Source organism: Pollachius pollachius (genome assembly GCF_949987615.1).
Source record: "Pollachius pollachius genome assembly, chromosome: 4".
In the NCBI taxonomy this organism is placed as follows: Eukaryota; Metazoa; Chordata; class Actinopteri; order Gadiformes; family Gadidae; genus Pollachius; species Pollachius pollachius.
Genome location: NC_136937.1, coordinates 22,691,879 through 22,706,617, shown reverse-complemented (window position 1 = coordinate 22,706,617; position 14,739 = coordinate 22,691,879). Strand labels below are relative to the sequence as shown.

Below are 14,739 nucleotides of genomic sequence, written 5' to 3'. Positions count from 1 at the left end.
CGTTAGTGTTTAGTTTGCGTGTGTTTAAACAGATGGAGCACACACGCGCCCGCATTCACTAATTCTTTTACACATACACACACGCGTGCCCGCATTTATTCATTCTTTTTAACACTCACTCACGATCAAATACTCATCAATCCTAAAAGTTATGGGCATGTACACTATGTCTGTGTCAAGAAAATATGTGTTTGCTGTACGGTGTTTGCAGATGCATTGATTTAAAAGTACAACTTATTACTGCTGTATCAGCTGTTCTTTCCCAAATAATTTACCAAGAATGTATGGCTAGGTAGATGAGATAAGCAAAGTGTATGCGGGAGGTGCACAAGCAACATGCGCCCTTAAAAAAGCATCTGAACAACGCGCCACTGACTTTAAACCAGGTATTTCCTGGTTTGTGGCGCAAGTGATTTCTGAAACTGCAAAATAGCACCAGGGAACGTTTGCGCCAGAACACGCCTCCTCCTTTCGCCGAACCGCCCCTTGGGGCGCAAGATCATTCCCTAATTTATCGACGCATGGCGTAGGAGGGAAAAGAACGCTCTGCGCAAGTTGCAAACTAGCAACGACACATGCGCCAGTGAGAAAGTCAATTGCGCCGGATGCAAAATAGGGCCCTTCATGTTCCAGACCCCAGGATTAAGATCTCTAGAAGAACAAGGACCTGACACACCCACTACTGATCTTGCTGGATTTACAAATAATGGACTAAAGTATACAATTTGCATTGGACAGATGTCCTATATTTAGTTATAATGGCTCCATGATGTATAATAATTTGAGTAATTGCTATGTAATAAGCAATTAGGGGCTGGTATGTTAGAGCCATTTTCGGTTTTATATAATGTTTCATTTATTAATTAATATGCATGATGGTTTTGGCTTGGTTATTTGAGTTAATTGTTTGTTTTATCTGTTTTCATTTAGTAAAAACATATTTTGCATTTGACATGCCGGGGATGCCGTATTTTGGTTAATGAAGCGCATCTGTTTGTATTTAGTAGGGGAGCCACAGGTGAATAGGTAGACGGGAAGTGGTACAGTTTTTTAACTGCTCAGTGACAGCTCTTTTGATATTTGTCAGAAAAGGTTGGTGTTGATCCTTCATGTTTTTTTTTGCTTTCTGTGAAATAAATACTGCGAAGCTGACGGACAATCCCTGCCTTTTATTTTTTCAATCAAAGGAGCGAGCGTGTCTTAAAGCCACAATCCCGAAAGAACGTGCTTATTTTTACTATAACAGCAAAATAAGTCACGACAGTGTGTATGGCCCCTTGTTTTGACATTTGTTTCTATGCTCTAATGTTGATTAGGATCAGCTGTGACCACTCCATGTTATCAATCACACTTGAACCATCGGGTCACTTTGACTTGAACAAGAGAAGGATGATTTTAAAAAGCGATTGATTTTTATTTATATCTGACCTTCCTGCCATCCGCTCGGCCATGGTGGAGCAAGTGGGCAGCTCGGAGAGGCGTCTCAAGGTGGTCCAATCAGAGGTCTTCCAGGTCATGACCCCCTTAATCACTTCCTGCCATTGGTTCAGCAAGTAAGAGATACGCTGTGTAATCTTACAAACCCACCGATGTAATATATATATTATACTGTGTGTGTATTTTTATAGTATTTATTTCAATTTGTTTGGTTTACATTATACAAACAAACATAAAAATACATTCACACACTCTAGTTACAAAGACATTCATATGTCCCTTGTACTCAATGTAGTATCATTTATTTTATCACTTTTTACTGTTTATGACACACTCTATGCTAATACATGTTTATGAGGTATAAAATCCGGTTCACAAAGTCTGTACTGTTGAGGAAATTTCTAAAATTAAAGTACCTTTTGGTCTGGATAGTTTTTCTTGCTCCTGTTGTCAGTAAACCTGCATGGATACAGTAGCAAAACATTATATATATAATAATATATCACAATACATACATTTATTCGATCGGCAGATCGTTTGTTTTTTATCGCCCTTAATCTATATCCACCTAACTAGCATCTTAAATAAATGTTCTGTAAGTTAGCTTTCACATACACAGGAACGGCCACATACATACAAGATAGAACAAATATTGTGCTTTCAGTCCACTATATGCAACATTAAAGCGATTTACATCCTTAAGAGCTAAATAAATATAGAACTATTATCTAATGTATTTTAATCTAAAATGGGCCATTCTTTATAATGAGAACTTTTACTTTTAAAAAAGTACTTACTTTTGTACTTTTACTTCAGTAACATTTTCAATGCAAGACTGTTAGTTGTAACAGAGTATTTGTACAGTGTGGTATTCCTTCTCTTACTTAAAGTGTTATTCCGGCTAAAATTGAACCCAGGGTCTTTTTTTCTGCATGAAAACCCATAAAATAAGCCCGAAAGACACTTTTATTCGTTGACAATTGAGTATAGAGCTTGCCCAAAGTTGCCCGGAGCAATGTAACAGCCCAAATAGCTTCCATGTTATTGGTTAGAAGCACAGCGAACTCTTCCAAATCGGCGTGGACCGGGAGTTTGCAGTTTCAGAAATCACCAAGAGAAAAATACTGTTTTCCAAGTCTGTGCCTTACCGATAGGTCCATGTTTCCAGGAAGACCACACAAGTCGATTACCGGCTACCGTAAATAATATAATAGAGGCGCCAACAAATTTAAAACAGCCGAGTATCAAGAGGGGAGATTTTTAAGTTAAATTTGTTGGCACCTCTATTATATTATTTACGGCAGCCAGTAATCAACTTGTGTGGACTTCCTGGAAACATGGACCTACCGGTAAGGCACAGACTTGGAAAACAGTAATAAACTCCCGGTACGCTAACTAAATTGTTGATGCTTTTTTATATGTGTAGGGACCCTAATCATGCTACTGCAGAGGTTTGGTGCTATTTTGAGCAATATTAGTGGTTAAAAAACGCAGATTTGAAAGCGTTCGCTGTGCCCCTAGCCAATAACATGGAAGCCATTTGGGCTGTTGCATTGCTCCGGGCAACTTTAGGCAAGCTCTGTACTCGATTATCAACGAAAAAAAGTGTCTGGAGGGCTTATTTTATGGGTTTTCATGCCGAAAAAGACCCTGGGTTTTATTTTCGCACGAATTACACTTAAAATAGAAGCTCTAACTACTTCTTATTCTTTTTTTTTAGTTCTTCTTCTAAGACTGTCCTGTGGATAAAGATGTGCGTGCCTTCTCCAGTTTCTGGATGCAGGGTACCTGGGCAGAGGACAGAGGTGGAGCTCTGCGCTGGTCTCCAGATATTGAGGGATGGGTTTGTAGATCTGCCAATCTGGCGCAGGGTTCTAAAGGCAGAGCGATAAACATATGATATACTTTATGAATAACAATGGAGGAATGACCTTCTCTGCATTTGACCAATGCTACACTAGGAGCTAGGAGCAGTCAGCTGCCTGGCTCACAGTGCTGAACCAGCTCAAGTTGTAGTGCCCTGTCCTGGGTTAGGCGCAGGTCAGGATTTTGGACTGTCATGTTTTGTGGTGTGGGAGGTAACCCTAGTCATCACCTGGAGAGCAAACAAACTCCACACAGAAAGATCCCCCTTCCCGTGGTTCGAACCCAGTACCTAGTCGCTGAGAGGCAGCAGCACTGACCACCCTGACACTGGGACACTCAATCTACACAATATATTACGATATAATGTATTATACTGTATCTATGGTAAGAACATATGCTCAGAATTATTATCAGAAAGCTTTTTTCGTGGAAGTTTTTTTTTTAGATGGTGTTGCTTGGTACTCTTTGGATGGATGGAATAATGCATGGATTGATGGATAAAAACATACAAATATTCGTATGGGTTGAGCAGGGCCTGACTGAAGGAGTGCCTCTGCAACCCGGTCTTCCTCCCCCCTGAGCTCCTCTTCTTGCTCCTCCGTCTCTCCTGGACCCTCCCTCCTCACTGAGCCAGAAGCCTGCTGGGCTTCCAGCAACTCTGGTAACAGCTCATCCTGGAGGGGGCGATCGGAGCAGTTAGGAGGCAAGGAAAGGCATGATGGGTTGGTGGATTGATGGGTGGGTGAATGGATGGATGGATGGATGAATGGATGAATGGATGAATGGATGAATGGATGGATGAATGGATAGATGGGTGAATTACTCAAAATGGCACCATTGTCGGCAAAGTAGGTTCAAGAGTAGTACTTTCAAACAGCCAAATACAGGAGGTGTAGTCCTGGATAATATGCCTCAACCAAAAGCCAAAGTGGCTCCAACATGCGGCCTGTTTTGGCCGCATGGTTACCAGTGCTCCGGAACGAAGTGGCCTGGTCAGAGAGGGAGGGACGTAGCTGTTGAAAGCCTCCCAGGACAGTGGGGGGCTGTAGCCCATCACCTTAAAGTGCTGAGGAACCTGGGCACACACACACACACACACACACACACACACACACACACACACACACACACACACACACACACACACACACACACACACACACACACACAGACATACACATACACACACACACACCATTACATCAGGAGTTTCAGAAGGAAGATAGTGGTTTGGTCTCAAATTATTATTTCAATTTGGTCATACATTATTATTTAGTTTGGGCCATACATCTCTCCGCTGTAAATAAATTTCTCCAAATTCAATCCATCTACTCACCCTGAGTCCTAAACACTGTCATTAAGTCACGGAAGAAACATAAAGAGCAACCCTGGCTTATGGCGCATTTCCACCGGAGGGTGCGGTTCAGTTCGGTTCGCCTCAGTCCGGTAGGGAGGGGGAAATATAGCCCAGCTCAGTTCCGAGGTTGCGTTTCTACTGCCGACAGTACCCTTATGGTAGATCGGATGCCGATCACTTCGGCAGCTACCTAAACATCATGACATCATAGCAGCGCGACACAGTGTAGCCTGCTCATTAAAAACAATGGAAAAGAGGAACGCAACACATTAAACCAAGAGCTACCATGGAAGTCGTCCAGCAACATTTTCAGAATGTCTCAACCTCCTTGTTCGCCCAAGCTAAAATTTTGCGCGAAATGTCCATTGTCCAGAATAATACCTCGCGGGTACTGTTTGTTTGTTTTTATCCCCATGTCGCCCGGAAGTGATGATTCTGTCAACCAATCCCTTTCAGGCGTCTCAGTACCCCAACGGAGGAGTACTGGAGACGAGTGCAAAACGAGTACGGCTCAGTCCGGGTCACGCCCATTTTTGGCGGTGGAAACGTGAACCGTGCCGCACCTTTGCGAACCGAACCGCACCCTCCGGTGGAAATGCGCCATTAGGAAGTTGCGAGTTTCATCCTCTGCCCCTTTGGTCCCAGGGTCCTTGAGCAAGACAAAAGTTGATGCATGTATACATACTCTTCCTTTGAGCTATTAGAAAATATCTCTCATTATTCAGTCTACACCATTATCCCTCACAGTGCAGGGGAACTCAGCCCTTTTATCATATACTCTCCATTCATGTTTGTGTGTTTCTGGTTTCTTGCGTGTAAAACCAGAGCCCAAGGGGTGTCTGTGTGGAATGTGTTTGTGTGTACAGTGTGTGTGTTTGTGTGTGTGTGTGTGTGTGTGTATGTGTGTGTATGTGTGCGCACTTACTTGAAGCTGGAAGAGAGGAACATGCGTTGCCATGGTGATGTCAACCAGTGCCACGGCCACTGTGGTCAAATCGCCGAGGGACTGAGAAGAGGAGAAAGCCCATTTCACAGACACACACACACATGCACCCACACACACACACACACACACACACACACAGGGCCCTATTTTAACGGTCTGAAATGCAAGTGAGAAGCGCCAAGCGCAAGTAGCTTTGTGGGCGGTTCTATGGCGATGTTGCTACATTGATTTAAAAGTACAACTTATTACTGCTGTATCAGCTTTTCTTTCCCAAATAATTTACCAAGAATGTGTGGCTAGCGAGATGAGAGAAGCAAAGTGTATGCGCGAGGTGCACAAGCAACATTATGCATGCGCCCTTAAAATAGCATCTGAACAACGCGCCACTGACTTTAAACCAGGTATTTCCTGGTTTGTGGCGCAAGTGATTTCTGAAACTGCAAAAAAACACCAAGGAATGTTTGCGCCAGAACACGCCTCGTCCTTTCGCCGAACCGCCCCTTGTGGCGCCAGATCATTCCCTAATTTACCGACGTGTGGCGCAGGAGCGAAAAGAACGCTCTGCGCCAGTTGCAAACTAGCACCGACACATGCGCCAGTGAGAAAGTCAATTGCACCGGATGCAAGATAGGGCCCACAGTGTGAAACTTACACAACATGTTTTTCCACTTGACAGTTTCTACTTAAATTAAGTATTTATACCAGTGATTACCTGACTTCTAGATGGTTTATGTTTAGAGGAATTTAAGATATTAGAACGTTATGATTCCCGGTCGCCCCTATCGGTGTGAATGTTTTAATACTTGGGATGTACATGATAAAAAACACTTTGGATCACCAAGAGAACCATCTGAATCGAATTGTATCGTGAAAATGATTCGGAAAAATTTGTTATTTTGTAAATTTTTTACTTTAAAGTCACATAGCATCATCGTGGGGTACGCTAGACCTTAATGCTTCATTTTGTGGTACATTAGGCCTTAATGCTTCATTTGGCATACGTTAGGCCTTAATGCGTAGTTTTGGGGTATGCTAGGCCTTAATGCTTACTTTTGGGGTACGCTAGGCATTAATGCTTCATTTTGTACTACGCTAGGCCTTAATGCTTCATTTTGTGGTACGCTAGCTTTAATGCATTATTTACTGGTACGCTAGGCCTTAATGCTTAATTTTGGGGTACGCTAGGCCTTATTGCTTCATTTTGGGGTACGCCAGGCCCTAATGCTTCATTCTCCTGACTTTATCTTTAAAGCTACAGCCATATATTACCACAAGGAAAAACACATTCTGAAATATTTTATGATTGGAAAATCCAAATATTAATGTCTGCAGGGTTGCAATCAAACAGGTTTCACTGAGAATCCATCGGATGCAAGGGGACCCCCTCTTTCTACTAGACTATAACAGAGATGGCTCTTTGCATTGGGACCCACTCTTTCTACTAAAAGAGCAGAGACGGATCTATCATTAGGCTGTCAGCATATATTATATATATATATATATATATATATATATTTACTATTTATTTTTATTTATATACATCAGGAGTGCTAATAGCACATCATGAGTAATTATACCTCATGGCTGGGTAGATATCTCCCTCTTTTCAGTATGCAGGACAGAGCTCAGTCCTTAATCTTGAGGATCATGTTTTAGAATAGATCATTAATTTATCAGTAAATTTATTTATTAAAGCAGCTCGAGATACAATTTCGATTTAATTATAATCACGTTATACACTGTTAAATATAAGTGTGAGAAGAGTCCTGAGTGGTCTTGAGTGACACATCCTCTACTCAACTGTTGAAGCCTTGTCCCCAATATCCAATCAAGGGCAAGAGGCGGGGACCATAACTGTCTAGCCAAAAAGCGACAGTGCAGGAAGGCAACATCCAAATGTTGAGGCAGTAAGCTTCCGGCTAAACATGTTACCGCTGTCAACTGCTACTCTCATAAAAATATATTATGAATCATTTTGGGATATTTTTGGAATTTATTGTAAGTAGAACTGAGTGTTGTTACCCACCAGATGGCCGGCCATGTTGACACAAACAGGAAAGGACAACGGAAATATTTTGTCTGGCGAGATCAGACCTTCCCCTTTCTTATTTCCCTTTACTTAAAATTGGAAAAAATACAAAATAAAGAGACACATTAAGGACATATTTACAGACAATAAGTAATGCGAGCCAAGTGGTATGTTTACTGTGATCAAATGTGAGCTAATGGGTCTACATAGCGCCGCTAATGTTTCAGATGACGCGCTGTAAACAGAACACAACACAAACATTATAAAGAGCCCCACTGTCACTACGCAGAGGCACACACTGTAAACAAAACATAACACAAACAATGTAAAAGAGCCCCACTGTCACTACGCAGAGGCAATCCCCATCAGGACTTACTGAACTCGAAACAAACCTGAAGGAATAAAAATAAAAATAGGACAAGGTTCGGTACTCCTGGCAGCGCATGAAGGTGGAAGGGGAAGCATATCATGAATCCCAAGATTCCGGGAAATACATAAACTAAAAAAATAATAATAAGAGGATAAATTAATAATCATGAAAATAAAAACCGTGTTCTTGGTTGTTGTGTGATGGCTTCTTCGTTTTCCTGAGACAAGCCAGCCGGTGGTTCATGCGGCATCGGATCACAACCTGAATGCAAGCGCCAGGAAGGAAAAATGTTCTTCAGCTACAGGGTCTCAGTGGTGTGGAAGTAACTTCAAAATGTAACATATTATTCATTACTGTTTGCTTTAATTTTAAAGTAATACGATCAGTAACAGTATGACTATGAATCTGGTACCTTGTAATATTACTTATTACGCTACTTTTGCGGTACTTTCGCAGACAAAGGCAGATGTCCGCCTCTAAAAGTGTGCAGATAATGGCGCTGCACTAATAAAGCTTCAATCCACAGATTCTACTAGATTCTACACGTCCTCAAAGGCTTTGTCTGCTTTCCTTTAAAGCTCCATAACCAGACCTGTGGACATTCATTAGTCTTAACTAATTTGTGATATTACTTAGTCACGGATAAAATGATAAATTACTGGATTATTTATTGATTCTACTGGACAGAGCCATTTCTAGGACCTGGTAGAAACATTAACCTACTTGTATATATTATTCTAACATTACTAGGCTACCACTGACCCCTAATAATAATAATTATATAATAGCAATTATAATTATAATAATTAATGATTTGATAATCAACCTAAGAAAAAGGGCAAAAAGGTACTCCATAATTTGGACATAATTTCAAACCCCAAGAACAAGGGGTTCTGTGAGATGATGTTCCAACAGCCAAATCCAAATGACATTCGAATGGATTTGATTCCCAGTGGGGCCAATGCTCGCAATGTTTAGAATGCATGCTTCCACTATATTGCATTTTTGTATCACGTTTTCCTTTTGTTGTATTTTGTTTTACACACAAGAGGTTATTCGGGCATCTATGATATGGTAGTTAGCATAGCTTAGCTTAGCGTATTAGGATTCCACCCAGAGGTTGAATGCTACCAGTTCCCATCATAAAAAGCAACAACACACAAGAATAAACACAACGTTAAAAAATAATGCCTTAAAGTTGTTAAATTCAATAGAATCCATGCACTGAAGCCCAACACACACCGGCGCCGAAGCGGCGAGTCAAAAAGAACGCCCCCATTATTTTGCGCCACCCCACTATCCTTCACGCCACTGTTCTATTCCCTAGCGTCGCCGCCCCTGAAATAGTGCTTTTTTAAAGCTGTTACATCCCGGCTTGATACAAGGTCCTATACATATGGAGATTGTTGATGCACTGGATTAATTATTCCACAATGCAAAAAGAATGAGCAATGAAAGTAAATAAAGTGTCTAAAGTGACTAAACCATAAACAAATTGCCGGACAGTACGTAAAGTATCTATGAATTAATGTGACTATCATTGTAAGCACAAACAGAGGATCATGGGCATCGGGGCCATATATGTAGTCATAAAAAAACTGGTATAACGTTATGGTAGCCTATACCGACCAAGTTTGTTGATCTGCTTCTTTCAAAACATATCACAACGGTGCTGCAGCGCTTCCTGTTGGTGGGTGGGGTGGCAATTGACGCGTGTGAAATGAGCACCGCGGTGCTTCGGCGCCGGTGTGTGGCCGGCTTTACAGTACTGCTTAAACCTCAATGATTTTTTTTTTTACTTTAGACTGCACTTGACTTGCAGTTTAGATACATAAACTGAAACCCAATACACAGACACACAAACTATATAACATGGTACCTCTATGTGTGATTTGAGTGATAGTTGGTTAGTTTAGTTAATAGTTATGAGAACAAAATGCATAAGACTGGCATATGGAGCTGGACATAATGAACTATATATTCACATATATACTCTGCATGAATAATGCGTGTGTGTGTGTGTGTGTGTGTGTGTGTGCGTGCGTGTTCCGAGGAAGACAAAAGACGGGCAAGCTGCCAATCCGAGACAAGCTGCCGCGACATTTGAGCTCGCCCTTCTTTTGTCTTCCTCGGATCCTCGGCTTTCCTGATGCAGCAACAAATCACGTCCGGGGAAAGGCACATCAAAATTAACATAATGGTAAACAAATCACATGCAGGGAAAAACACATGGTCATTTGCATGGCCATTGACAAACGGAGGTTTTTACCCATGAGGGCGGGGCGTCGGTCCGCAACCGTAACAGTGTGTGTGTGTGTGTGTGTGTGTGTGTGTGTACCTTGCGTGCGGCCTGCTGGAAGAGTCTCAGAGCCCGGAGGCTGACCAGCAGCTCGGGGCCGCAGTAGAATGTGAAGCACGGGGCACCCACCGCAGCCTGTGGTTGAGTGTTGCAATTGAGAAATGAGAAGATCACAAATGCTTGTTGTTTTATTATATATGAGTGTGTGGAAGTCCCTGCAGACTGCCTTCTACCGCCTCCTCTCTCATAGCTTCCTAAGGGAGTGGAATCAACACTGCCAGGTTCAGTGGTTCAATCCCACCTGGGAGATGGGACAGCCACGCCAAGAAATATATTCTACACATATCTAGGGTGCAGGGTCCAACATTTTTTGGTACTCAACATCGATGACGGCCAAAATACGGAGGTCATCACAAGGTTTTGGTGGACTTTGCTGTTGCTGTCGAGTCATGAAGCTCAAGGCTGCTCAAAAATACCCAATCAGGGTATGGATTGCAGATATCGGCATTCAAACAGTCCCACAACCCTGACCACCACAAGGCTATTCACACACTCGGGGAAATCTCCTATATTGCAACATGGATCACCAGGCCATGTACCATTATCACCAAACCTTACAATTATCCAACATCACCATCCTACGTCCTGTTTGGAGGAGCCAAGAGCAGTCCCCTAGGTGGCGTGTAGCAATCACATTGCAACAGAGGACAAGGTGTTTAACCAGGCGCAAAGCATGCAAGCCACTGCTAGACGGTGCTGGAGGTACTATGTGGAGGTTTACACTAAGCTTGTACGCTTCATCACGCTATGGATGGGTTACTTTAATGTTTCATCTTCCCTCAAAAGTTATTTGGTGATGTGCTCTCGAACAGCAAGAAGAAAGGAACATGAGTATCAGGAATATGGGCTCAGATCGCCAGTTTAACACATTGAGCCTACCATTGGGAGAGTGGGTAGAGATTATGTTATGTATACCTTTATATATGTTTAACTTTCTATATAATTTGAGGAATAACATTTACTTTACAATAGATACCACTGAAAAAGGCATTTAGCTTCACTTTGCTACCTCGTCAATTGGTGTAAGGTAGGGTATTCGACGAAAAACTGTTGATTTCCATTTGAAAAGCAGTCAAAATGCCGTCCGGTTACTTTCTAGCATTTTTAACGAAGATGGCCGCCAGATAAATAAGGCCCATTGAGGTTGTGTGAAGGGCCTGTGAAGCCGTTTGAGACTCCTTCTGTGAAATGGGGCTATAAAAGGTAGATGTGTCTTATCTTGGCTTGACCACGAAGTGTCCATGTTTCCTCACCTGGCGGGCGTCTCGCAAGATCCTCTTGGTGGACAATCTGGGCGGCCCCCACACAAACACATTATTTTCCTGGTGCCCAGAGTCCCACTGTATCTGCATGCAAGAGAAACAGGAAGTCAGCAACCGCTAGCTCAATGAAAGCGCAATTAGAAACTAAGTAATATTTGAAATGCTTATATACACACAAACACACACAGTCACTCACAATTCTACACTTCGAATTGCAGTAAAAGTAAATCGACCCTTGAAGACGGCCTTGATGGTTCAACCACTGTGGATGAGCCACATTGTGAAAAAAAATTAAGTAGTGGAAACCTAACATCTGTTACAACCCATCGATCAACTCCCTAGAATAAGGCTATACACAAGGGGTCAGATATGATGTTTGGATGTCATTTGGAATCAAAACTGAATCATGTTGTCAGAGCTTTATTCTCCCCAACACGGACGCATAAAGAAATGAAGTGTCAGCGGTCGCACGATTGTTTACAGGGAAGGAACAAATATGAGTGTACATTCCTAAATATCTTTTTCATACGTTTTCTGTGTGCAGTATGCATGTCTGTGAAGCCAACGAAAAAGGACTCTGTGTGTGGACAATAAAGATGTCAAATCTAATCTAAAGAATTTATAGTTTAGCTAAAGGATAAATAATATTCTGTATGTTCAGAAATTACTTTAACCTTGAAAGAAGAATCCTACTGTATTCTCATCAACAACCATTACCTTGAACAAATATTTGTCTATTCATAAATAACTTTCACCCTGAAGGATAAATCTTACCGTATATTGATGAACAGTGATCTCTCTCTCCTCTAGTATCTGCTCCCTGCTCTGCTCAGATACAGGGGTTTTGCCCAGATGCTGTTGCCTACAGAACAGAAAAATATTGCCATGTTTTCTAGGGTACGCCTTACTCGGTGCACTCAATTAATGTTACCAAAAGTAAGCACAACATTAACAAGAACAACAATGCAGAGTCTCCAATCAGTACTATCACCATCTGAGGCGGTTGGCCCTCTCCTCTGTCACGTCGCCTCGGACCTTCTTCATGAATAGGGCCTCCTTCAGCTGTCTGCTCCTCAGACCCACGATGCTGTCACAGGACATGACTATGACCAGGGAGAGGATGAGGATGTTATCAACTAGAAATCACAAGGACGTACCTGGAGAATGATATCGGGGCTGGGCTCTGAAAGTGCCATAATGAAGCTGTTTTCATACAGTGTGTGGCTGTGTGTTTCTGTATGCACAGACTAGTTTCATCCTACAGTGTGCAAAATACCACTGTGTCACGACCTGGCTTAGGCCAGCGACAAGCGTGGTGGTCTAAAAATACGGCCACTGCCTATTGGCACCATGGCAACCGACAGAGCTGACATGCAGAGAGGGAGAGGAAAAAGGAAAATGACCCCGGCCACCACGACCTTCCCGCAGGTCTCTGGATTGGAGTCTGTTGCCGTCTTTGATCAGCATCTTTGCCACTCCTGCCGTGGTGCAGATGTTCGTAGGGGAGGGGGGCTGGACAGCGGCCTTTGATCCACCAGACAGATAGAGGATGAGGGGGCAGGGGGAGGCAGGGTGAAAGGTTAATAAACGGTATATACGATTTAATTCAGTTTTCTTTTGTTTATAGAGAACGTTGCCATTTTCCAAAGACACTGTATGTTTTCCAAACCATTTTCTGAATTGGGTTTATGTATAAAGACATTTTACTGTTACTCTTCTGAAAACTGAGAGTTTTATTCTATAGTTCACAGCGTTTGTTAGCCGTATTTACATTAATTGAATTATTTCCTGATAACATTAACCGCAAGGCTTTTGGGATCATAGTTCACACAAGCGCATGCAGGCAGAAAACACAACCAGATGTGGCGAGGTGGTACCTTCAATTTGTCTGCTTTCTTGGAGGCGGTGCGTTTGATTTGAAGCACGGGGGGAACCTGAAGCACTGCACTGTTCCTGATTACAGGAGCCACACCCCGGGTCCTGTAATCAGCCGCCAACATTGCCTCGCGAGGCATCTCTCCTTCATGTGTGCTGTGGTCAGAAAACTCCATGAACCCCCTTGGACCTTAATAATTATCTTTATAAAAAGGTGAAAAGTTTGGACATAACAAACAAAATATATATGTTTTTTAGTGCTGTCAGTTTAACGCGTTATTAACGGCGTTAATGCAAACCAATTTTAACAGCGTTAATTTATTTATCGCGCGAATAACGCTCTTTTGGATTGGCAAACATTGTTTTTTTTCACTGGCTGTCTAGCAACAACTAGTCACGTTATTCACGTTTACGGAGCAGGTGAAAAACTCCTTAAAAGTGTGTGTGTGTTTGTGCGTCACTCTGTTCGAGCCCGCACGAGAGTTGAATGTTAGCTGTTAACGTCTTTCTGACCAATCGCAGTTCAAGGCCCACTTAGGCTGTACCACTTCGGGAGGGGCCGCTCAGTTACTCCCCTCTAGACGAAATCGACTTGGTTGCGACCTTGACAGTTTGTGAGTGTTGTGTCTGTTGAGTGAGAGGTTGCGGGCGCACAGCTCAGGCTGCCGGACGGAGCTGCAAGGAACTTTTATAAACTCAATATTGTTATCCCGCAGCAATCAGCCCGACAGCCCCGAAACGTTAACGTCCCACCGGGAATTCTCCCGACTCTCCCGATTACCTCTCCGCCACCGTGTGTGTGTGTGTGTGTGTGTGTGTGTGTGTGTGTGTGTGTGTGTGTGTGTGTGTGTGTGTGTGTGTGTGTTTTGTTCGAAAGTTCAGTGATTGAAACAAATAAAAGCCTGGGCTATTGAAGTTTTACGGTAGGCCTAACTGATGTCAAGTGGACCGGGTTGAATTCACTGCGGGTCTCTCTTCCTACTGCCCTTCTCAACACTCTCTGATCTCACTGAAAGGCTAGCAGCACGAAATCAAGGAATATTTAGAATAGAAAGTTACCTATGACATTAATGCGATTAGTCGCGATAAAATATTTCAATCACTTGACAGCACTAATGTTGTATATATATATATATATATATATATATATATATATATATATATATATATATATATAACGCATCTCACAAACGCAAATACACCTTTCATAAGAACACTGAAGAAGCACCTTGTGAAGT

The 14,739-nt window shown here is 42.4% G+C and overlaps 1 protein-coding gene across 1 annotated transcript in view; it reads right to left on the bottom strand.

The window, feature by feature from the left end:
• The window catches only part of cfap221 (cilia and flagella associated protein 221), a gene marked incomplete at its 5' end in the record, with an annotated part of 36,082 nt that overhangs the window by 14,610 nt on the left and 6,733 nt on the right, over nucleotides 1–14,739 (bottom strand). Inside the window, 14 exons of the mRNA XM_079734243.1 lie at nucleotides 1,429–1,535; nucleotides 1,854–1,896; nucleotides 3,226–3,311; nucleotides 3,855–3,977; nucleotides 4,271–4,378; nucleotides 5,586–5,666; nucleotides 7,633–7,724; nucleotides 8,185–8,266; nucleotides 10,344–10,439; nucleotides 11,618–11,710; nucleotides 12,401–12,488; nucleotides 12,618–12,762; nucleotides 13,045–13,150; nucleotides 13,504–13,579. Coding sequence (XP_079590369.1) covers nucleotides 1,429–1,535; nucleotides 1,854–1,896; nucleotides 3,226–3,311; nucleotides 3,855–3,977; nucleotides 4,271–4,378; nucleotides 5,586–5,666; nucleotides 7,633–7,724; nucleotides 8,185–8,266; nucleotides 10,344–10,439; nucleotides 11,618–11,710; nucleotides 12,401–12,488; nucleotides 12,618–12,762; nucleotides 13,045–13,150; nucleotides 13,504–13,579 — 1,326 coding nt within the window. The remainder of the gene's footprint in view (nucleotides 1–1,428; nucleotides 1,536–1,853; nucleotides 1,897–3,225; nucleotides 3,312–3,854; nucleotides 3,978–4,270; nucleotides 4,379–5,585; nucleotides 5,667–7,632; nucleotides 7,725–8,184; nucleotides 8,267–10,343; nucleotides 10,440–11,617; nucleotides 11,711–12,400; nucleotides 12,489–12,617; nucleotides 12,763–13,044; nucleotides 13,151–13,503; nucleotides 13,580–14,739) is intronic.